This window comes from Ursus americanus, chromosome 3 (assembly GCF_024610735.1).
Source record: "Ursus americanus isolate L20-20 chromosome 3, mUrsAme1.1.p, whole genome shotgun sequence".
Classification (NCBI taxonomy): Eukaryota; Metazoa; Chordata; class Mammalia; order Carnivora; family Ursidae; genus Ursus; species Ursus americanus.
In genome coordinates, this window is record NC_142129.1 from 58,403,063 (window position 1) to 58,429,665 (window position 26,603).

Sequence of the window (26,603 nt, forward strand, 5' to 3'; positions counted from 1 at the left end):
TCTGTAGAATAAATAAATAAAATCTTAAAAAAAAAAAAAAAGAATTACTAAACTCAAATCTAAAAAGAGAAAATTCTAAATGATAAAATTATTACATTGGTTAGAAAGTTTAGAAATTAATTATCAAAAGAGTAAATCAGGATCTACATTTTTCGGTAGTCATCTCTGTATGTTTATCAGTCTCGTTGAGAGACTCAGATATGAAGTCTATCCACTTTGATAGCCAAAAAAAAAAAAAAAGATGGCAAAAAAAATTTAAGTGGTCCTGTAAAATTTTTAGTGAAAAAAATTTATAAATTTCATAATTCAGTTGCAAATATTGCTTAAATCTTCGGTCACTCTGAGTTCCAGTGGTGAAAATATCAGAAAAGAAAATTAATTTTAAAATTCAAGTCCATTGCACACATGGCTAGACATTTCTCAACATGAAAGGGAAACATGTACTCTTTGTTAAACAGTATATGCTAGACACCATGATAATATGTTATGCCTATGAAGTAAATGAATCCTCTCAATAAACATATGAGATAAATACTCTTAGTTCTCTCAATAAACATATGATAAATGCCATCATTATTATCACCAATTTCAAAATGTTCAAAGGTATAGTTATTCCCAGGGCCTCACAGTTAGTCAGTTTGTAAAGTCAAAGTTTAATAAGGACCATCTGGCTCATAGTGTATACGTCTTACTCCTGCAATACCCAGTCTCCTTGGGCAAAAAAGTTTTAACAGGTATATAAATGCTAACTTTGTGACTACCTTGTTCTGACCACCTGCCTTTCTCAGTGAATATACTCCCATCTCTCAAACCAAATAATAACTTTTCCTAACTTTCTTTTGTATATGAATTTATCTGGTAAAGTTGTTAGTAAGCACAGGGTAGACATCAGCCCTTATAAAACAGCATCAAATAAATACCATGATTATTATCATCATAGTTTTTTTGAATTTTAACTGTTGGTTTATAATCATGTGCAACAATCTGTTTCACCTCAGCAGAATGGACTAAAATATGATAGACATATGTATTCACATAATTTTGAGGAAAATGTAAAAAAGGTAAAAGAATCAATTATTGGATCACTAATGCAAAGTAGAAAAATAAATAAATTTTGTTGTGGTAATCAATTTTAAAATTATAAAATGGTTGTTCTTTATCAGGAAAGGTAAAAAGATAGGCCAGAAAATTAATTTTTCTGTGGGTTTTAAAAAATGTATATCATGAAAAAGCATTGAGTTGCAGCCTGGTTTGCATATAAGTCCCTGACAGAAGAGATCTACACTGCTTAAAGAAGACTATTAATCATAGTTAAGCACATTCATCTTACTTCTTTCCAGCTAACCAGCATAATGATCAGGATTATTATTTCTAATTAGAGGAAGTAATAGATCATGTATAACCTTAGGATGAGTCTCATTAATTAACTCGGGTCCTAGGGGACTTCAAATAGAGGTGGTTAGGCACTCTGTCTTTGTCACTGCTCACACCATAGGTTTACACTTAATACATATGATCAGATGTAATTGAAACTATAATTTCTAACATGCACGAGATGTAAAAATGCAGATAACTATTCACATGTGAACAAACAAGTGACGAACCATTGTGTAAACTGTATTAAACTGAAGTTATCTTGTCCCTAATTATTCTCTGAGAAGGATTTCCAAATGAAAGGGTCACTAGAGAACCAAAAAGTCTGGTTTGTAATATTCCTAACACTAGAAAAAAATGGGGAACCTTTATATTTAAACACCTAAAACTGAGCCAGTGCCATCCCCTACCACAACTGCGTTTCCCTGTTCTTATTGTCTTTATTTGCAATATCTCATTCTTATAATCACCAAGACTGTAAACATATGTGTGTGTGTGTACTTTATACAATATATAGTATGTGTATACAATTAGTTCCCTTTATTTGATTGATGTGTGTATGTGCATACATATGTGTGCATACGTGCCTGCCCCTTGACTAGGATCCTCAAGCCAGTTGCTCTTCCATAATTAGCTCTTCATTGTCATTTAACTCCCCAAGTCCAGAATTATTATTTTACACTTTAATACAATATCCTTTAAACCGAGTCCCTGTTCCCAACTTATAATGTGCTAGATTATAAATAATATGGAAAAAATGGAGCTCAGTAATAAGTGTCAGGACTGAGAGTTAGAGTTGTCTCTAATTTTTAAGTAACATGGCTAGATTGGGCCTCATTAAAATGTGATATTTGAGTAAAGACTTACATGAGGCCTTTGGTCTGTGAATATCTAGGGGATGGGCAACCCTAAGACAGGCGCATGCCTGGCAAGTTCTAGGATCAACAAGAACTGCATGGTTGGAGCAGGCTGAGCAATATGGAAAGTGGTGAAGAGTACTTTAGAGAGGTAATAGAAACTAGGTGCTACAGAGCCTTCAAGGTCTGCATACGAACTCTGACTTTCCATCTGAAAGAGATGGCGAGATATAACATGATACTGACTTAAATGTTGAAAGGCTTACCCTTGTTGAGGTTAGATTGTTAGGGAGCAAAGAGTCAAGTTTGGAGACAGCCACCAGTTATTTAGGGTTTATAGGGTGGAGGCACATCCAGCGTAGAGCAGGGGAGGTAAAGAGGTAGATTCTCCATATATTTTGAAGAAAGTCAACAGGATATGCTGATAGATTAGATACAGGGTTTATTAGAAATTAGGGATTTAGGGACATCTCTTTATATGTTTGGCTCATTCACCTGAAATGATAGAGTTGCCATTGACTGAGATAGAAAAGGGTCTAGGTGAATAGGTTTTGGAGAGAAATTTCTGTTGCCATTAGACATCTAAATGGAAATGTTTAAGTAGGCAGACAGATACGTGAATCTAGAATTCAGAGCAGAGGGTAGATATAAATTTAGAAGTGAAAGGTGTATTGATGGCACTTAAAACCATCAGATAAAATGAGATTACCAAGAGAGAGTATATAGAGAAAGAAATTGTTAAACTGGGACCCAAAACTATTATGACTCAAGTCCTGCCTTTTAATATTTACTATCTGAAATAACCCTTTTATGTGAATAAATAAGTTTTCACAGGATTAGCTCTTTCTCTATAGAGAAGAATCCAGTATAAACTGTCACATCTTGGAAAGCCCTTTGTATCCAATTTATAACCATTCTTCAAGTTTTCAAGTGTCTTGAACATTTTTTCCCTTTGTCAATATTTTCTGTGCTATACTGTAATCCCTATCTCAGTGTATCTTAAAAACTGGTCTGAGAAGCCCAGGGCTCTATGGAGATGCCTCAAGTGTGATGGTGGGATGATCGGAGGCTGAGAGTAGGTTCAGGGCTCATTCATGCTTCAGGCAGAGCAACTTACCTTTGTTCTGTCTTATATACTGTTCCACTTAAGATTATTTCAAATGCTGTATAAATATTTACTTCCAAGAACAAATAGGTTTAGGCTGACAGATTTTTTTAATATATGTATGTTTTAGTTTTCCCTCTCATTCCACCAAAATCTGTAACAAAAAGGGTACAATATTTTAGGACAGCAGTAAGTCAGTGTTCAAAATGACTGTATTTTATGTTATTTCAAAACTTTGTATGCAGTAAAAATTGAAAATTCATCATATTAAAGATTATATTAGATATAGTTCAAAGAGAATTAGTAAACTTGAATATAAGATTGATATATTAGTGCTATTTAATTCCCGGATCCCATTCAGGTTTTACCATTTGTCTCAGTAATGGCCTTTATAACACAAGCAGCTAGTACAGAATCATGTAAATTCCCTGGTTTTGACAGTTGTGTTGTGTTTATGTAAGAGAATGGTCTTGTGTATAGGCTACTCTAAAGTAAACAAGAATGATAAAATATCATTTTGGCAACTTAGTCTCAAATGGCTCAGGGAAAAAAAAGGTAATTTGAACAGTCCTTTTAACTTTTCTGTAAATTTGAAATTGTTTTAAAGGATAATAATAAAAATATCACTTCAAAATATAAAAAATTATTGTAAGATACTTCCAAAAAACTTTATTCATCGAAATCAGATATACCAAGTTTTGGAAACTAAGAAAATTTGTATTCTTTTAACCTCCTTATTTTCAGTATAAATGATTTGCATTGCAATACAAATTAGCTCTGCTAGACTGAATTCTGAATTCTGTAAATTAGTCTTACCTGATTTTGATCTCTCTGGAAAACAAAATCTGGAATCAAATAGATTGAATTAAGTAATTGACATATCACATCTAGTAATACCTGTGTTTTCTCCTTATCTTAGACTCTTTAAGTTACAGAAGGATTCACTGAAAATGATTATGCCTTTACTCAATAAAGAGAATAACATAATGTAAAATAAAAATAAAATATATAGAGTATCTTCAGGGATTTTGATATCAAGTTTCTGTTCCTCACTCAGGATCTAGAAATATTTACAAGTTTGATGAAGTATAAAATTTCTGTGGCTGGTTGCCATCTGTATTCAGTTCTGTGCTCTTATGGATCTTGTCTTTCATACCAATTATAATTAGGATATGCCACGTGTAACAGGGAAACAAAAACAAAATAAAACGTAACAGTGGTTTAGACAAGATATGCATAAATTTTTCTCTCATGTAAATAAAGTCCAGAAGTAGGATTTTCAGGAGCAGGGCTAGTAAGACAGTTCCACATTTTTATCAGGGCTGGTACTATCTTTCCTATCCTCGATCTGTAGTATCTTTAAGATCCCCTCATTACCAAAGATGGCTTCCAGTCCTTATAATATGGAGTTTCATGCTGGCATCCAGAGGAAGATGCCTAGAAGCTCTCACTCTTCTTTTGTAAAGAGCATATCTTGAGTTTCCATAAAACACTTCTGCATTAGTTAAATTGGGGTGCTATAATAAAGTATCATAGGTGGGTGGTGTAAACAACAGACATTTATTTATCACAGTTCTCAAGGCTGGAAAACTCAAGATCAAGGTCACAAGTTAAATTTTATTCTGAGTCCTCTTCACTTGGCTTTTAGATGGCAGTCATCTTTCTGTGTCCTCACATGACCTTCTTTTTGTGTGTTCGGATGCGGGGGTAGATCTTTCTTTTATAAGGGTACTAATCCCATGATGAAGCTCCCACTCTTATGACTTCATCTAACTTTCCTTGCTTCCCAGAGGCCCTGTCTCCAAATACCACCACACTGGGGGGTATGGTTTCAACATAAAATTTGGGGAAACACAATTCAATCTATAACAACTTCCAATTATAAACAAAATATAGACACATTTTTTTTCTACTTAAGACTATTTATTTGCATTCTTATATGGCAAGACACAGAAAGTCACACCTTCTTAAAGCTCTTCAAAAGAAATACATATTTAAATTCTGCAACCAGCAGCAACAGTTTCCAAGATACAGGTGTGATGGGAGCTGCCAGTCTTTCAAAATTACCCTTTGGCCAGGGTTCTTTTACTAAAGATGACAAGGAATATGTGATAGTAGTGATAATAGCAGTCTTTGACAGTAAGATCCTTCTCCTTACTTCAGGAGTATTAGTGCACAAAGTAGTTGCTTATTTTTAACTTGTCAGACTTGAAAATGACTGTGCAATACTGCAGGTCTGGTGCTGTGAAATTCAAAAATCCTCAAATTTACTTTGCTGGATTGGCTTTCTTTCCTTCTTTCTCTCCTTCCTTCCTTCCTTCCTTCCTTCCTTCCTTCCTTCTTTACTTCCTTCCTTCCAAGATTTTATTTATTTGGGAGAGAGAGAGCAGGGGAAGGGGCAGAGGGAGAAGGACAAACAGACTCCCCACTGAGCGTGGAGGCAGATGTGGGGCTTGATCCCAGGATGCTGAGATCATAACCTGAGCTGAAAGCAGACGCTTAACCAACTGAGCCACCCAGGTGCCCCATGGATTGGCCTTTTTAAAATAGCAACAAAGTTTAGCTGAATTTTAAAGCTTTTTGAATGGACATTGAAAAAGATGTCAGATTTGCCTAAAACCTTGACATTTCTAGTATAACACCATTAAATGATCCCTTAATACCAGAGTCTCAGTGGTGCTGATGTTTAATCACATGTCATCCCTTAAATGTAGAATGTCTTAGGTCAGGAGTTTTATCTAACATCATTATCAATGGGGCTCTATTCCACAGTGTCTGGTAACCTACAAATAGATACCTAAAGTTTTCAGTGTTTTATTTTTATGTAGTCTAATTTTGTAAGCCAAATTTGTGATAAGAAGATAAATGAGGAAAAGATGGCCTGGTGATTTTATTTTTCCTGCATTTCCTTTTGGAATATTTGACTTCTGTCACTTGTAGAGCATCATCATTCTTCTAAATTTGCTCTTTATCTAAATTATCTTTCATTTTTCTAATGTATTTGACCTTATTTATCCATTTATCCACCTCTAAAAATGACATCTTCATTTTTGGATTTTGGAATCCTCTATAACCCTTTTTCTAGTGGGATATTTATTTGATGGTAATAATGTGCACCATAGAACATAATTGTTCTGTAGCTTGGTACTGACCTTTATTAATAAATAGTTATGATGCCTTTAAATATTCCAATAAATATGTATTTCTGAAAGGCCTTCCAAAACACATTTTCAAATAAGTTGTTAATATTGGAATTCAATATAATCTAATTTGTTTTAATAGAATGGTAAGCTGAATGTTGAGTTTGGGAAAGATCAACGTTTTGCTAAAAACCTTTATTTACCTTGAGATTCTCATCTTTATTTAATAATAAGGAGTAACTGGGTGCCTGGGTGGCTCAGTCAGTTAAGTGGCTGCCTTCGGCTCAGGTCATGATCCCGGGGTCCTGGGATCGAGTCCTGTATCAGGCTCCTTGCTCAGCGGGGAGCCTGCTTCTCCCTCTTCCTGCCAGTCCCCCTGCTTGTACTCTCTCTGTGTCTCTATCTCTGTGTGTGTGTCAAATAAATAAATAAAATCTTTAAAAAAAAACTTAAAAAAATAAAAATAAGGAGTAACAATTCAAATTAAGTGAAAAACTCAACTAAAATCCACATATGTTAGCATTCCTTCTTTTGCATGTGCAAACTTTAAGAGTTCTATCTGATTTTATAATTGGTTGAAAAATAAATCGAATGCAAGTCTTTAACTAAAGTTGTGCTTTAATGTTTCTGTATTTTAGCTTTTAAATGAGGGGAGAACGGCAACGCTGTAAGTCAGTAGCTTAACCTGGTAGGCACTTTCTATATATTAATTGAGTGAGCAGATTTAGTTCAGGAGAGATCTGGGAAGTTACTACAAACCCAGCTCATCTGTCTTACCTCCTAGCTGAATTAGAGCTAAACCAGGAACAAGGAACTTCTGTCCTCTTTACAGAGGAAAGTAAAGTGGAGACAGAGACAATAGATAATAATGACAACAAGTACAGTAAGAGTAGAAAAATTAAGAATATTTTAATATATTATAACTAATGTGAAGATTTTAATATTTCCCCAGTGCCTATATACTCATTAGAAAAATTACATTTCACCTAAGATTGGAGGAAAATATATTAGAAGAATATTTTAATTTATGTTGTTTAAACAAACAGGAAGAAAGGACATCGTATGTTTAAATGGGTGTTTTTGTCTCATTACATATTTGAATACTTTCTAAGAGAGAAATTCATAGCAATAAAGGATACCTTGAATCTACATTCAAAAAGTAAACTGATCTAGAACTTTTCAACTTAATGTTAAGAGGGCTCCAGTAGTTGCATATTTTGTTACTAAATATTTTTTGTCAAACCGTATTTAGATGGGATATATATAGTGGTAGATTGAAAAGGAACACTTGTATTTAGAATCTACTTATTAACATTAAACTCAGGTAAAATGCGAGAGTTCTTCTTTACCCCCCATTGAAAACAACTTCACCTCCCCACACACCAATAAAGAGCTATCACTTTATTTGATTTCTTTCTTTTCATGGTGTGTTTCACTGCTGACCGTGTATTTGTTTGTTTATTGTCTATTTCTCCATTAGAATATAAGCTCCACTAGGACAGGCACTTTTTCTTATTCAACCAAGAAACCAGCAGTGACGAAAGCAGTGCACGGCATAGAGTAGGAGTATCACCAATTTACAGATTCCTGTTTAGCAAACAGACTTAATTAACCGGCCGTCTACTGCCCAAGCAGGGAAAGAAAGCATTGAGGAAACATTGTGTAGAGGGGGACAGTTAGGCTGAAAGAGACCTCAAACCATCTTACTGAGATTCTAATTGGTAAGTGATTTGGCAGATGGATTCCACGCAAGCCACAAAGCTCTAAAGTAGGTGTTGTCTGTAAAATCAAGGCTCTCTATCATTTGATCCCTTTCCTCTAATCTTTTTTTTCTCCCACTGTATTCTGCTTTATTCTGGCTGCTTTACTCACTGTCCCACAAATTGTACCTTTTGCTTTCATCTCATGGCTATTCAAACACCATTCCCTCTTCATAGCTGCCTTTCTCTCTGCCCAATACCTAACTAGACCCTCCCTCTCTTTGTGGAGTGAATGCCTGTTAATATATATATATATATGGTCAAAGCACAGGGTTTAACTGAGTTGCTGAATAGATCTACCTGTCTATCCATCCGTATTACAGAACTTAAGAGCCATATTCTTCAAATTGTTAATTGGTGTTTCATGAATTAGAAATAACAAGGGTCCTCTTCATAGATAATGTGAATAATTTGTCCATCTATCCAACTTTTCTTCTAGATTACTCCTGTTCCTGGTACTCATCCACTTTTAGTTTTTGTGAACCCCAAAAGTGGTGGGAAGCAAGGAGAACGGTATGTTTTTAGAAATCAGGTTTATTTTCTGTGTCATATGTATATAAAAAGATAAACTAAAATTACAGTATAAAAACATTTTAATACATTTTTCCTTATGGTTTACAATTTTAATGTCAAATAACTAATTCTAGCATGTATGTGTAATATATTGATATGATCTCCTTATTTTTGCAGTTCAAATATTAATATAATAATGGCCTTTGTAGATATTTTTATTATCATGTGTCAGGTATCTGAATTCTCTCTACTCTACCTATCACCCCTAACCCTTAACAAAAAGCATTGCATATAGCATGGCTCCATAAATACTGTTGAATGAAAATTGGTTCTCTAAATGCTCACCAAGACTTCAAGTAAATCATCATTCACTAGTGAGGAGCAGAATTTATGTCCAGCTTCTAGACAAATTACATTATAATGATTTTCTGCATGTGTGTTTTTGGAGTACATGACGCCATATGTCCTGGAGGCTCACAATATATTTAATCTGAATTATAATGAGTTGCATTATCAGGTTTCCCAGTATATTGGCAAACAACACAAAATTTTCATTTTTGTAATAAATTAATGGTTAAATCAAAATATTTAATAAAAATCTGAAAATCACCACATTGAAGTATAAATCTTATGTGCTTCTTAAAAGGGGTGTTATAAAAATGCAGTTGCACCCGCTTTAATAATTTCTAGAAGTCTTTACTAATCTCAACCCAAAAATGAGCAATCAAATAAAACAATTCATATAAACACTATGATAATAAAAAAGGAATTTCCATTGTGGTTCATCAAATAATCAAGTTTTTGAAAGTTGAAATGTTTTCATGATAAGTGGAATTTTGTAATTTCCTTTCCTACTATCTAACTTTCCAGCTTTATTTCAATGAAATGAAGAGCGCCATTCATTTTCCAATCAACAAAATATTATTTCTGCTTAGGTTTTTTCCTTTATTAACATATAGTTTATAGTTTTTCACTCTGCTAAACATGATAGAAATTATTTTAAATAAACAGTGACTTAATTAAAAATATGTATATTGTTTTATTGAAGAGAATAGGTGCCTCACTTTTAGAGATACAAAATAGTAAATAATAATGCTTAAGTGATTTTCTCCTTTACAATGTATAGTCTGTCAACTTTATATATTATGGATATTTGGGAAAAAAGTAAACACTTCACACAGAATTAGATAAGAATTGAATTTATGTTGGAAATTAGAAACAAATGAAGTATCAAGAGGAAAAAAGAAAGAAAAGGTGTATTTTCAAAAGATATTCTCCTCAAATTAGAACATGGATCATGCAGGACAAACCTTAATTGAATATCTGACTTCCCCTTCTCCCATTAAGAAAAAAATTCATAGATACACTAAAGTCACAAGTAAATTAAACTTAATGGGAGGAAGGGATTTGAGTGCTCCTATACGTACACTCCACTTATGTTTTGTTCTTCATACATGAACAGGGACCAATCAAAGTCAAAGGAAATGTAAATATGTAAGCATGTAAAGGAAATCTATTATGACTGCAAATATAAATTTTCTTGAGGGAATAAGACTCATCTTTCACAAACAGTGATATTCCATTCAGGATTTCCTTTAAAAATATTTGGGTTTCGTGACTTTCATATGTTAGATAAGTAGCAAAAGTTTACAAAATTATATATTCATACAGAGTTTCCCATACCAGTCAACAGGTGTGAAGATGTTCACATAGCATTCATTCATTCAAACAGCAACCCCTGAGTAAATCCAAACTCTGCTAGGAACTGGGTCTAAAAGACCTAGAATACAGCCACGCAGGGAGGCAGGCACTAACAGATACACCACAATATCACAGGTGAATGCTAAACTAGAAATGTTTAAAATAAAGGTGCTGTGGAAGTTCAGAGGAAGAAAGGCTATCTTATCTGAAGACTGAGAAGTCTTTGGACAAGAAGTCGCTTTTGAGTTGATATAAGTAGATGGTTTCCAGGAGAAGGAAAGAGAAAGATTTGTGAAAGGGTGCGGTATTTTTAGGGGACCAAGAGATAATCACTGAGGTTAAAGTTCAAGGAAAAGGAAGGGAAAGAGAAGACATAAACTATTTTAAATATAATAAAATATTTTTTATTAGAAATAATTTGACCCTAGGAACTTTTCATCATGGAAACAACATGGCTATACTTAGCCAGCCCTATGTAAAAGGGCTGGATATGCCAAGATTATATAGAGAGAATTGCCAGGTTTAATAGACATTACTGTTAGAAGGTACAGGACTGTTCTCCAATCGGGTTCAGATGCTGGGGGAAAAAAAGTACTGAGAACGACTCTTAGGATCTTTCTTTCTTTCCTTCTTTCTTTTTTAAAGATTTTACTTATTTATCAGAGAGAGAGAAAGAGATAGGCAGAGGGAGAAGCCGGATCTCTGCTGAGCAAGGAGCCCAATGTGGGACACAATCCCAGGACCCTGGGATCATGATCTGAGCCAAAGGCAGACGCTTAACTGACTGAGCCATTCAGGCATCCCTCTTAGGATCTTTCTTGAGACACTAATTCATATAATTAATCAAGAATGTGAGGTTATTGCAGATCTGGGAGTGGGGTGATATAAACAGATACTACGTAGTGAATTTAGACAGTTTCTATCAGTAAAGATAGTCTGAATGTGTTTGTAAAATATATGGTGATATTTTTACATTTATGTAAAAACTAACTTTTAAAAACTAAATATATTCCTTCATTTTTAATATTTAATCTAAGAATACCAATATGAGATGTGTATCTATTTAGAATCAATTGTGTTGCATTTGTTGTATGATTGATTTCTTTTAGAAAAAATGAATTATTTAATATGTACCCATTGAAACCGTTTAGCAATTGTGTGAACTGTCTGATCAGATGATTGTTTATGTGAAATAATTAAGCAGATGAGGTCACATTCTTTGATTACATCCATGGCATACAACATGTACAGTCCCATTTTATATGTGGGATAGTTTTCATATTGATTAGATTGGCCCAATAACCTGTAAACTTCACAAGGATCAGTTAGGAGAAGGTATGTAAGTAATTTTATTCTGATAGTCCTAAAAAATGTATTTGAAATCTAATTAGCTAAATAATCTTCAAAATCAGGATAAGCAATATTCTAAATGCATATCCATATGCAAATATGGAATGCAAATATCACTGTTTCTAACTTATAAGTTTTATTGCCTTTTTATTGGCTACTAAGCCTCTTTTTCAAAGAACGGTTAAATTCTTACTGAGCTGTTATACTTCTAATATTATTAATGTAAAATTTATCAAATATATTTAGTTACAACCATTATATAATTATAACATTAAGAGGGGCTAGTTATTTAAAAATTGGAGAGTATCACTAAATTTCTTTTTTTTTTCTTTCCCTATTTTCATCTTTATAGAATTTATAGAAAATTCCAATATCTACTAAATCCTCGTCAGGTTTACAGTCTTTCTGGAAATGGACCAATGCCAGGGTAAGTCCAAGGATAATATTATTACTGTTGATTCATTTAATATTAATTAATGAAATAAACAGCCTGATGTGCCTAGAAATAATGTTATTTAAGTACAGCAGCCAGACTAGTGTACATAAGAACAATGAGTATCAACTATATAAGAGTAACCAGTGCGGATGCTGTTTTCCCTTCGAAGTGTGGTGAAGTACTCCTCTCCTAGTATTACTACGACTGCTACTAATAATAATCACACAAGACATTTGCTGGGTACCCAATCATCCAAACCATCTGTTTGAAGAACCACTGCCTTTTCTTTTCCTTTTTAAACATAGAGGATTTACTATAGAGAAAACGCTAGTTAACAAAGAATAGAAATCATAATATGATTTTTTCATTTACTACTTACAAAATCTAGTGACTACCACTTTTTTACAAGACACTTTATTATTAGGTAAGACATAGCTCAATAAACTTATTTTTTCCAACAGTAACCATGTACTTTTACTACCACAAGTATATGCTGAAATCAATCATCATTAATTTGGCCTAGTTAATGGACTAATATCATCTTCCACTGACCTGTTTTCTCTCTATCAACTTGAGTAAACATGAGACCAGATGAAGTAGAAGGAAGCTCTATAACGCTTACATGAGCCTCTTTATAAACAAAAAACGACAACAGCAAAAAACATCAGTGTGATTAAAATAAGTTTTCTAGGTTCTTCTCAGAAACTAGAAACCAGATCTTAAAACCGGACTCTTTTAAATGCTCAGAATAATGTTGAATAGATGTAAGTAAAATACAATTAATTAGCACAGACTCCTGCAGGATATTCATCTCTCTCTTCCACTCCCTGCTACCTGCTGTTCAGTGCCAGGTGAGCCACGATCTGCAGAACCCCTTTGCTGGAGAGGCAGGATAGGCATAAGCTTTTAGTTCAGAACAGTGTCTTTGTCAAGCTCCAGACTCCAGAATCTAATGGATCATGAGCAGATTATTGGCTGTTGGAGGCACATGCAGGAAGTGCTAATCTAGAGAAAGCCATGCCGAAGTCAAGTCTCATTGTTAACACAGAAGCTTAGTCAGGATGGCTCTTTTTCTTGTTCAGCAGTCTCTGAATTTTAGAGCAGTAGCCTTTATTCCGTAAGCTTAAGCAATGGTGTGTTCAAAAGTTTAGCCATTCCAGGACCTCAGTAGTTCTATGCAGACCAACAAATCGAGGATTTGCCTGTATTCCATAACTAAATGCAATGCCTACTGACTGCTACTTGTAAGCCTATGTGTCTTCTTTGACTCATTTCTGTAAAATTAGAAAAGTAATAACTGTCTCATAGGATAGTTGTGAAGTTAAATGGGATGATGCCTATGAAGCATATAAAAATAGGCTTATACATAGGTCCTCAATAATGTTCGTTATTCTCAACACTATTTATAGTAATATTAGTTAATAATTAATAATTACATGTTTGTAGCTCTATGTAAATATACTGTAATAATATTGATTTTAGCATTGTTTTCATCATTTCATTTTTTCCTACTCTACTTTAAATGTGTGCTACGTGATTCCTTTCACACTTTCAATTTTAGGCATCTTATTATCCTGTACTGATTTTAATATATCGAAAAAATAAAAGTAATATATGTACTTGTGAAAACCCACACTACAATGAGTATCATTTAGAAAGTAAGCTAAAGGCCCCCCTTCAAGCACTAACATTCCTCAGGTAATAGCACTGCCAATTGTGTGTATCCTCCCAGAACTTCTTATATGAACATAAAACCTAATGTATGTGTGTAATGTATTTACATATAATGTATTCATGCATATAATTCATTCATACACACAAACATATGTATGTTGTATAAATAAGTAGATCTTTTTATATAACTTGGAGTATAGGTCTTTTATTGCTCTGCAACTTGCTTTTTTTTTAACTCAAAATGATGGATATTGTTTTCAGCAGATATTGATCAGTTTCATTATTTTTAAGAGCTGCACAATATTCCATGGTTTTGTTAGCTATTTCATTATTGATAACATTGTGATTGTCTGTACTTTTAAATCATTACCGAATATGTGAAGTTAACATTTATCAATGTTATTTATGTGTTTTGGAAGCATGTTCAAATGTTTTCATAGAATGGGTTGATATAGGTAGAATTGCATGATTGAGAATATTTTCCATTTTAATTGTGGAAGGTTCTGCCAAAGTTCTAATAAAAAAATATGTATTGAATTATAATCTCAGCAGCAGTATATAAAGCTTATTTCCCACACTGTTCTTTAAATTGGCTATCTTCAGTAATTTCTATTTTTGTCCAATGTGATAGGTGAAAATATATTTGTGCCATTTTCATTTACATGTGTTTGGCCACTTATAAAGTTTAATATGGCATTAATTAGATAAACTTTTCTATAAACAACAGAAATGTACCCTGGCGTATTATCTAAAATAAAGTTCAATTACGAAGTTACTCCTAGAATTAATAGAAAAATAAAGAACTCTATTTCAGTAAAGATAGGGATCAGGACAGTTTGAGAAAATGGAGTAGCAGGACTGAAAGGACAAAGTCCCATGGTAGTTATTGCCGAGAAGAATTGATTCCAGTTGCTTTTGGTATTCTTATTTCTCTGCTCAACATTCAGATCCCAGGAAGAAGTATATTTATTGGTTTCTCCCATTTCCCATGCACAGCCTTGGCTTGTTTAAATGGGGGATCTTGACTGACAGTCCTGTCAAGGCTTTATCTACATGGTTTCTTCCCTCAAAGATACACGAGGATGCTATAACCCGAGGATGAAAGATGAATTCTTGGAGGGGATAAATAGTAGGTGAAAGCACACATTCTTCTAAAATGTAGACACCCCAAAACTTCATACAGTTACCATATCCAACTCCAAGTCCTGGTTCGCTGGAAACATCTGTGGAGATGATTGTTTTCTCCCCACTCTCCATATGTTTGGGCTTAACATACAGAAATGTAATGAGAAAGTGAAAAATTTAACTACAAATATGAATTTAATCGAATGTTGATTTTAATGATATAAAGAATGAAATACACGTAAAGTCTGTGGCATTGGCTTTACAACTGGTTGAACGTTGTAGCTGAAACTTGAAACATTTCTCCTGCTTATACATTTTTACCCAGAGCAGTGACCTATTGCTACCTGATAGTTCTGAGACTTTGGTAGTATTGTTTGCATAGGGATGAATTAGTCTCTCAGGTACCGTTACTGAAAGGCATGGTGGTACGTGGCAGTATAGGGTTATCTATCCAATATTTCCAGGTCTCCTCCCAGGCACTTGATTTTATTTTACTTCCTTTAACTGTAGTAATACAGAGTGTCCATATGGCTCTCTCACAATAAACTGGGCAGGAAGTAGGTTTTCTATGCTTTCTTATCCTTGGCCACAGTAACCAGAAGTATTCCAGACATCAGCTCTTTTGTTAGGTTGGATCACAGAGTAAAGAGAGATAGAAAGACACCCTCCCCTCCAGCACCCATGATCCTCACAGAATGAGGGATAAGTAAACCTCTCTAAGGTTATGCCCCTATGATTTTGGGTTATTCCTAGCCTTCCATGACAAACCAATGCTAGAAGGAGAGATACTATTAGTACTCTGTATTCCCGTTGTACAGCAGCAAACCTATTGGTTTTTCTCCTTTCCCATGTCACAGCCTTGGCTTGTTTAGGTTGGGAAATCAGAATCAACTATATCAGTTAACATTATATCTTTTTTTTTTCCCTTGCTTGTTTACCTAGTGCTATGAAAAGCCTTAAAAATGTCTGTGTGTCAGTTTCAGCTCCTAATTCAATGAAAACTTTATCATATGACAGCACTCTTCACTTTGGTGTTAAAGCATCTAAACCATGATAGTTAAACACCAAGGGGATGGGAAGCAAAATTTTCAAAGTGGATGTAGTAGTCATGTTTTTCAGAGAAATCGATCCAATAGGTTATATAGAGAGGTATTGATTATAAGGAATTGGCTTATATGCTATTGGAGACTGACAAGTACAAAATCTACAGAGTTGATGTTTCAGCTTGAATCTAAAGGCTAGCAAGCTATTTTAGAACCAGAAAGAGCCAATGTCTTAGTTTGAAGGCATCAAGCTAAAGAGTTCCCTCTGGAGTAGGGTCAGTCTTTTATTCTGTTTTGACCTTCAACTGATTGAATGGGGCCCACCCGCATTATGGAGGGCAATCTCCTTTATACAGTCTACCAATTTAAGTGTTAATCTCATCCTCACAGAAACACCCAGAATAATGTTTGATCAATTATCAGGTCGCCCCATGACCCAACTAAGTTGACATGTAAAATCAACCATCACAATGGGTATTAAGTCTAATTCGTAAGTTTCATCACTCCAACTTCACCTTTTGCCCCCAGGACCATGCTTTTTCTCACATGAGTAAGCAGCATCACATAGTTTAGAGCATCTGCTACAGCGGTAGTACACCATTTACGTGTTCCCACTGATTCAGTGACCAAGTCTTCAGTAGGCTATTTCAGGATTCTACTGACCAACTGCTTCTGCCTAATGAAATACAAGAGACTTTTAAGTCTTGGGGTCATCAGCCCACTGTCTTTCTTCCTTCTCAGTGAAAGGAATTTTTTGAAAGGAGAGAGCAGTATGTGAGACACTATGATAGTGTATAAATCATTCAATAAATCAATTGTTATGACCATTGACAAAGACATCATGAGAAGGAAAAGTAAATCCAATTGCTAGAATAAATGTCTAGTGCAGGGAGGCAAAGGCTGCAGTTCCATTATGAAAGGGGTCAGGTGAATTTAGCCTACTCCTAAATAGTTGGCAGAGTCCCTTAAAGTAAATCAACATATTGGCGTGCACTCATTGCTTTCTTTGATGACAACTGAGCAATCCAGAGTCAGTAACTACCCTTCTTATTGAAGATAAATTAGTGTTGTCTCTTCCGATAGCCTCCCCTCCTACAATATGAACATGAGCCTTTTTTTGCACACTCACTAGGAGTAACTAAGAAAAAATGCTGTTTGGGATTTATTTGGGTCATTTACAGTCCCAACTATGGGTTCATTCTGAGAAGCTCACTTATATAAGCTTTCCTTTCGTGACTAATTCTCCACTCCTGTCCTTTCGAGGTCCTTTATAGTGTAAGACATGTTATTAGTCAGTACTGTTGCATTGGTGTGTTTCATAAACTGTGGACATCATTCTGCCCAGAAAAGGTAGACAACAAGTTTTATTGTTTAAAATACTGCTGCCTGGTCAACTGGCCTTCTCTCCTGTCCTTCTCATATTACTCCCAGTATAGTTGTACTGCACAGCAGTCTGCTTCCTGCTACTTCTGGTGTATCATGGAGAAGCATTGGTAAACCATGTTTTTGTTTTTGTTTTTGTTTTTATCCTTAAAGAGTGAGAATAAAAAACTCCCTATGAGGACATAGATATGGGTTGAAGGAGTGGTGCAGAGTATAGGCAGATTCTGAATATCTGATTGATTCTATGCAGTCAGCGTGGAGAACCACTGAATAAGTAAATCGATTGCTATATAATAGGTGTCATAGGCCATATGATATGGTGCAACTGGGGTAACTTCCCAATTACATTTATAATAATCATTGTAAATTCTTAGACAACTGTCAGTCTTTTGCACTACCATTTTTACAGGTTCACATATGGATGAATCATAACCCATAATTATCTCTTAGATCAAAATTCAGATTTAAATTTCAGAGAAAAATTATTTCATTGGCCTAGCTTTGGCCCTTTTGTTTGGGTCAGTACAGTTGGTTTACTTGTTTGATAGATCTACCAAAACTGTTCTCAGCACTGTTTCCCCATAATCAAATAAGGCCAAAAGAACAGATGCTCCAAACAAGTATCTTTTTCTTATGTATACTAAACTTTCATATTTTTTTACTAAAACATATGTTCTTTTACTTGCCCATTTTCCTTTTGATTTATTTGACGTTTTTATGTTCATTTTGAGATCTCATTGCATAAATATTAACACCATCACTTTATATACATTGCAAATGTTTTCTTCTAGTTTGTTCTGTGCTTTCAATTTACGCATTTTCTTTTTTTGTCATGTAAATATTAAAAATTTTCATCTACGAGTTCTGTGAAGAATGATTTCTCTATTTTGTGTTTTAGAAAACCCTTTCCTCAAGTCAAGCTTATGAAATGTTCCTGTACATCTTCTTTTATTACTTTTATATTTTGTTTTAGATTTTTGACCTTTAATCTTTTTTTTTAAAGATTTTATTCATTTATTTGACAGAAAGATAGAGCCAGAGAGCACAAGCAGGAGGAATGGCAGAAGGAGAGCAAGAAGCAGGTTTCCCACTGAGCAGGGAGCCAGATGCAGGGCTCGATCCCAGGACCCCGAGATCAAGACCTGAGCTGAAGGCAGACACTTAACTGACTGAGCCACCCAGGCGCCCCTCTGACCTTTAATCTTTAAAGATTGCATTTTCTCTTAGAAGTGCATTGAAAGATATGGATTAAGTAGAGATGGAACACATTCTCCCCCTTATATTGGAATGTAATTTTCCATGGTGCCTTCATGGCTCAGTCAGTTAAGTGTCTAACTTGATTTCCGCTCAGGTCATCATCTCAGGGTTGTGAGATCAAGCCCTGCATTCTACTCCATCATGGGCATGGAGTCTGCTTAAGATTTTCTCTCCACCTCTCCCTTTGTCCCTCCCTTGCTGTCTTAAAAAGAAAAACGTGATTGTCCCAACAAAAGCTATTCATTAGTTCACTGTTTCATGACTGACTTGACTATTTTGTATATGATGAAATGATATATATGTTAGAGTATTGCTGCTCTTTGCTTTGTTGATCTGTTTGTTGATTCTAATGAGAGACTGTTATATACTTTAACTCCCTAATTATTCTCTCAAAATTTAGTGACATTTTCTCTCCCTTGTTTGTTCATGTCTCAAGTTTTTTAGGAAAAATGAGTTTGAATGCAATTGCATTGAATTTCTAGTTTCATTTGGATCACTATGACAATGCCCTGTTTCTGATACCAATCCCCACACTGTGTCTCCATTGGCAGACCTGTGCTTCTGTGGAGAGCTGTTCCTTGTTATCCTGGAGGCGAATGCCACAGGTAGCTGCTCTTAATAGGTGCTATGTCCAGGCTCCACTTAGTCCCATGACTGACCTGCTTGCTTGTCATAACTCTCCCCACACCTATTTCTAGCTGTGCTATTCCTAATCAAGCTTTCTTGACAGAGCTACTTTTGCAGTTGTCTCCTTTTACTGTTTTGCTTTGGAAACTGTTCCATTCTGTAAGGTCTCTGTACTAATCTAATATTCATTGTGATTTAGTTTCATCTTTGTTTCTGGTGTATTACTTTACCACTGCTAGAAGATGTGTCTGTATCTATATATCTATATATCTATATATCTGTATATCTATATATCTATATATCTATGTATCTATATTATCTGCCACCATGAGCCTGCAGTTATTCGTTATTTTATTTATTTTTTAAAAGATTTATTGATTTGAGAGAGAGAGAGAGCGCACACCACAGTGGGAAGGGCCAGAGGGAGAAGCAGACTCCCCGCTGAGCAGGGAGCCTGATGTGGAACTCAGTCCTGGGACTCCAGGATCATGACCTGAGCTGAAGGCAGTCACTTAACCAACTGAACCATCTAGGCGCCCCTTATTCACTATTTTAATTTCCCTTTTTCCCATTTTTCCTTTTTAGCATCAAATTTTTAAATCTTTTTTCATCTCTTCTCTTATCCCATCTTTATTTTTTTTTTCTTTTCTGACAGTTTGTTTATAGAGTAGAAACTTTTCTTGGTGTATTGAAACTATGCTAATCCTTAGTGTGAATTATTTAGTAAATACCAAACTCCTTGGACATTTCTCTTTTTGTCTTTAATTGTTTTCAAGACAGAAATGGCTATTTGTTTCTTTATTTCCTTTTTAGATCCTTATATAAATTCTCTCTGATCCTATTCTATTTAGTGATCTTAAAACTAGTATCTATGTCATAAAATTGGTTTCTTCCTGATAATGCATATTGTGATCTAATGGAATAAATTATTTGGAGGTATAAACTAGTTGGAAAAGATGAAATATAAAATATGTATTGCTTTCTGGTCAGAGAATGATGAGGTGTTTTTTCCTTTACAGCGTTAAAATAAATAAGTACATCTCTGGCTGTTACAACTGCATATGCTAATGTGGCCTATGAAAAGTCAGTATCAAGTTTTTATGTACTTGTGACATAGCTTTTTCTTTTCTGACTCAAAGCTTTATGAAAGTACAGATGCTTTATTTTATGCTCATATCATCCCTAAACTATTTCAGAAAAAATATCAAGTATTTATTGAACTGAAACAAAATGTAAGATAAATCTTTTCAAATCATGCAAATTATTTTCCAGATTGTTAGCATAATTAGGCGTAATGATTTTTTATGAAAGATGCTTTATAGAAATCTTTGGTTTCATCTAACTGAACTAAATGCAAAACATATATAATATTAAAAATAAAATTTAGCAGTCAATAAATTCACATATTCTAAGTATCATACACATTTGCATAGTGAAATCTTTAAATATATTCTATTATAAAATAAATGTGTAACTTAGGAAAGATATAACAAATTCCACAGATTTAATTACTTTCTTACTTTAAGATATAATTTTATATAACAGTTTCTATCATATTTTATGTAAATAAAATCCATCTTGAATCAGAACTTATGACCTCCTACATATGTCTCTTGTTATGGAATCTTGTTATGTCAGAGATCTAAACAAAATCCTCAGAAGGCTGAGAAAAAGTTCATCAAAATTCAATCCAGCTCTACTGGAAATTTCCAGAAAAAAATGTTGCTAATTGTAAAAATTGTTGGTAATGTAAAACTAAAGCACTCAGCTCACCCTTTCAATCCTTATGATTAGTTATATTTTATGATGATTCTGTGAGCCACTTCTGTTTGTATGGTTTTTTTAAGATTTATTTATTTACTCAGGAGGGGGTGGTGGCAGAGGGAGATGGAGAGAGGAAATCTCAAGCAGACTCCCCGCTAAGTGTGGGGCCTGATGCAGGGCTCATTCTCACGACCCTGAGATCATGACCTGAGCTGAAATCAAGAGTCAGATGCTTAACCGACTGAGCCACCCAGGTGCCCCTAAATGGGTGAGCATAATTCTGTCTTTATCACTAAAGCAATTGAGTTTGAAAATAGATCTGTGTTTTTATATTAAAAATCTATAGGTTAGTAAAAGTAACAAAAGCATTAACATGCTGCTATAATTAACAAAGTTATATAATCTCCTGCCTTATAGAAGAACTTCCCCATTTCGGGTATTACAACTCTGTACTCACTTTCCACATATATCAGCAAATGCATTATGACTTTAAAGATGCTGAAAATCTGAAATTTTATTATTCATCTCACAAAGAAAGCAATAGTAGCTAGCTGAATAGCAGTTAGACTAGACATCTATGTTATTATTTAGAGATTATTACTTATCTAAATTCCCTGAACATTCTTTTTCTTTTTTTTAAGATTTTATTTATTTATTTGACAGAGAAAAAGACAGCCAGTGAGAGAGGGAACACAGGCAGGGGCAGTGGGAGAGGAAGAAGCAGGCTCCCAGTGGCGCATGGATCCCGATGTGGGGCTCGATCCCAGGACCCTGGGATCATGCCCTGAGCTGAAGGCAGACACTTAACGACTGAGCCACCCAGGTGCCCCTCCCTGAACATTCTAAAAAGAACAACTTCACCTGAATTGGCTGCTAGAAATAACCAATTCATTTGTCTATATGATTCAACCTGTTTCTTACTTTATTCTACAAAAGACAAGTTTCTAATAAGTAACAAACTATTTTATTTGCATATTTACAGTTTGCTAAGCCTGCCCAGCATGTTTCCCTGGCACAACTTTCCCATCAGCCCCAGGTAGTTAAAGGACATGTCCTTACTAGTGAGTGAAAATAAGGAAACTCATAGTAGATAATTATCTCAGAATCCTTTAGGAATGACGATCATGTAGCTTACTCCTATAATTTAATTAAAAAGAATAAAAGTGGACAGTGTAATCCACCCTCAAATAGACTAACAATGCAACAGCTAAGTAAAACGTAAAACTGTAGCTTAATAATAGTAATAATAATAAAACTAACATAAATTGATCCAGCATATATTTATTAAATGGCTAACAGATGTGAGGAACAAGTCTTAGAACTGCCAGTCCACTCTGAGCTGTTGATAACACTTTCTGCTCACATGGCCTTATGTTTCATTGGAGGAAGACAGATTAAACTAATAAAATATACATTATGTCAGTGGATAAGGTAAATAGAATATACATTGGTAATGAGTGTTCTGTTTGTTCTTCTATATAGGCTGAGCGGGGAAGAACTCACTTAGTATAGACCTGAAGGAGATAAAGGAGCAAACCATTTGGTCATCTCATAGAAGAGCATTTGAGGCAGAGAGAGAAAAACAGAAATAAAAGCATCATGATGGGACAATATTTGACATGATTGGGGGACATTAGCAAGATGGCCAGGGTGGCTGAAGCATAGTGGATAGGAGTAGCATGTGAGAATGGTACTGAGGAACCATCAAATCACATAGGGTCTTAGGGTTACCATGAGTATAATAATTAGGTTTATCCAGGACTCTTCTGGTCTATTCCTGGCTTTCCAGCATCTTCCCAATTTAGTATTTAGCCTGGAATTTTGTATTTTTAATTTAAGTATTGTTATTAGTGGGTACATTATAATAAGCCCTGATAATGATGGGTTTGGGATCTCTCCAGTTTGTATATCCAGTCTCTGCTATGTTTTCCTCTAGTAGGATGTAAGACACATCTGTCCAATGAATGGTGTTCTCACTTTTACATATCATCTTTAAGTCTAAAACATAACCAGAAAAATAACTGTCTTTTCCCAACTATTCCCACATGTAAAAACAAGCAACATTTTTTTCTGAAGTACAGTATAGTGGATTCAAAGAAAAAAATAAATATGCACTAAAAACTGTGTTGGCCCATGGGTATACCAGCCCATTATGCTGTGGCCATGGACTCTCATCTTCTTGTGAGATGCAAGCGAGAACAAATATACCAATCAGCAATGTCCGTGGAGTTTGGGGGAAATCATAGGTTAGATAAATATTAAATAAATGTGAGGAAGAGAAGATGAGCAATCCTGCCAATTATTTTTAATGAATGGTTTCAATACTCTTATTCAGTGTTTTTTTTAAACTAAACATGTAGTTTAAATCTATAAATATTTATGTTTTGTACACTTTTATTTTGCAATAAAACTTTTCAGCAAAAATCAGCTAAAAATGAAAATGCATATTAAATGAAAAATTCAGTTCTAAGTTTCCATTTTCTCTGAAATAATTGATGATGAATACATGATTTTTATGAAGTACTTATCAACATGTACCATTGACAATGGGAGCTCTAGTGGTATCATTGAGCATATTGAAACTATAAGCACAAATATGTTGTAGAAACATGAGTATCTGCTTCAAAATTAATAGCTAATTATCTGCTCAAGACAACCATTTAAACTGCAGAAAATCTCTTCACCTATCACTCTCTGAAGCATGATTTTTCATTTAGATCAAATGACTGTCCTAAGTTAATGTTCATATTCAATTCCAAGTTTTCTTATGTGTGTTATAAGCGAAGTGATTAACTGTTAATATTTTGGCTTCATTGGTGGAAGAACTTTAAAAAGATTAAGTAATCCCATTTTTATATCAGAGTAATCAAAATGCTTTAAACAGAAAATCCATTAAAAAGTAAAGCACTAATGATTTTATTATTTGTTCCTATGGTGATAATTTGAACAAGATTTTGTTGGAGCGCATAATCATGGCAAAAATATGGTTTTGATCAAAGTAAGAAACGATAGATAAAAACATGTTCTGAATTGGTTGTGGTACACACATAAATCATAATTGCATCTGAAGAAATTTTAATATATTATTAAATAAAATATAAGCCTTAATTGTCTAATTCTATGTGTGTGCATAAATGAGCATGAACATATGTATAAACGCACACAAATTACTCAGTGATTATGCTATGGATTCTGTAGTCACTAAGGAACACGTATCTCTGGATACTATTACTCCAGTAAGTCTTTTTCAGGTTGTAAACTTCTCTTTCATTTAAAATTCTACCACTGAAGAAGTGTGAAAGTTTAAAATAATTTAACGTAGAGGTAATCAGCCTATAGAAATCTACAATTTGATTTCATCTCGTCATCACTTCATAAAAATATTATTCAAAATTATTCTTATGAAAAGCCAATCAAATATAAAAAATGTTTAAGTCTATCAAGCAGTTCATTAATGAAATTATTATACTTAATCTTAGCCAAAAGGCCAAGAAATGAACATTAATGAAATTATTATGCTATTATTCTCTACTTTATGATGTAGTGTCTGTGTGCTATCTTAAATTTGCAATCTGTTGTGATTTCTTTTCTTATTCTAAATAAATATACATATATATACATATTTATATATAATTTATGAGAACTAATTTTTACATATTTTTTCTTAAAGAGGGCATCAAATTTTAGAAATATCATATCCCTCAAAATCGGTATCCATCCTTGCTCCTAATTTATCAATGAGATATCATAGAAAGGAAATTACTTCAACTTATGTTTATTATTCCTACTATTAAAAACACATTGATATCCATGTCTATCTCGACTCCCTCCCCTATTCTCTTATTAGATGTAGCATCTGTCCTAAATAAAGTATATTCAACTTCTTCTCTGGGTCCCTGCTTCTCTTGCTTCTTTGACTCTTCATTCATTATCCCACCCCCTTGCTATCACATCTCGAGTTTTCTCTTCTACTGCCTTTTTATCTTAACTATGTAAGCCCTCTTTAAAAAAAAAAAAAGATTTTATTTATTTATTTGAGAGAGAGAGCTCATGTGGAGGGAGGGGCAGAGGGAGAGTATCTCAAGCAGACTCCATGCTGAGCATGGAGCCCTACTTGGGGCTCTATCTCACGACCCTGAGATCAGGATCTGAGCCAAAACCAAGAGTCAGATGTCCAGCCAACTGTGCCACCCAGGCGCCCCTATGTAAATCCTCTTAATATAAGCCTACTCTGTACTAAAGTGATTTGATTTAGTTTATAAAAACATATGCAATGATTAAAATGTTGTTACAAATTACAATAGGAAGGGATACAGATTCAAGACCAAAGGGAATGCAGAGAAATAATTCCTAGGTCATTGTGATGTTGCAAAAAATGAGCAACATATAAAACTAATGAAGCTGTTATTTTTAATTTGAAAAATGTTTGTTCAAATGTAAATCTACTTACCTTCCAATTCCTTTGTTTTTTTCACAACTAAATTCTTAATAAAATGAACTATTTTTCCACTTTTTCATTTCCTCTTCAGTGTAGTTGGGATTTTGACTCTACTCTCCATTGAGACTCCTATTATCAGTAATAAACTTACGGGTGTTAAAGTCTTATTTTAATATTTCCTAAAAGTCTCTTCTGCCTTAGATATATATATATATATTTTGAAGATTTATTTATTCATTTCGAGATGGAAAGACAGAGAGACAGTGGAGAGGGGCAGAGGGAGAGAATCTCAAGTAGACTCCCTGCTGAGTGAGGACCCCCAACTCTGGGCTTGATCTCATGACCGACGAAGAGATCATGACCTGAGCCGCATCAAGAGTTGGATGCTCAACTGACTGAGCCACCCAGCCCCCTCTCTTCTCCGTTGGATATTAGGAAATAATTGTCTCCTATCTTCTTATATAATTGGATACATCCTTCTTGGTACATCCCTTGAAAGTCACATTTTCCTTGAATTTCATACTCAGGACTCTTTCATGCATATATGCTTCCTTGATTTTACAATAATAAAATAATAGTGATTTGCAGGGCATGGGTCAAGGATTATGCAAAATATAACAACCTCATGAGTTGGGCATTGTCTCCATTTGCAGATGAGGAAGCTCATGATCAGACAGTTTAAATAATCTGCTCAAGGTTTTAATCCCATAAAAGAGCAAATCTTTGTTGTATTCCATCATGACCATTTTAACTTCTGTTCCTCCTTCTTACTTCCTTTCCTGATTTTGATTATCAAATATATTTGGATTGCTTCTGAATATTGCTTTCCATCTCAGATTTCTCTCCACAGCCCTATATAGATTTACGCAACTATTAGGCAACATTTCCAGATTAATGTCCCATAGGTGTCTCAAATTTTACATGTCTAACATGAAACTAATTTTTTTGACCTTTCTCAAACTTGTTCACTGATTTGTGTCCCCTAATATGATGAAGGGAAAGACCATTCACCTTCCCCTTTCTTCTTACAATGCATTATTTCACACTGTCCAGAAT

At 34.3% G+C, this 26,603-nt stretch overlaps 1 protein-coding gene across 6 annotated transcripts in view; it reads left to right on the plus strand.

Annotated features, from left to right (window-relative positions):
- Positions 1 to 26,603, plus strand: part of DGKB (diacylglycerol kinase beta) — a 682,497-nt gene that overhangs the window by 266,057 nt on the left and 389,837 nt on the right. For all 6 annotated transcript variants that reach the window (XM_087861011.1, XM_087861009.1, XM_087861012.1 and 3 more), the window contains 2 exons: positions 8,676 to 8,749; positions 12,153 to 12,227. In XM_087861011.1, the coding sequence (XP_087717137.1) occupies positions 8,676 to 8,749; positions 12,153 to 12,227 (149 nt within the window). The remainder of the gene's footprint in view (positions 1 to 8,675; positions 8,750 to 12,152; positions 12,228 to 26,603) is intronic.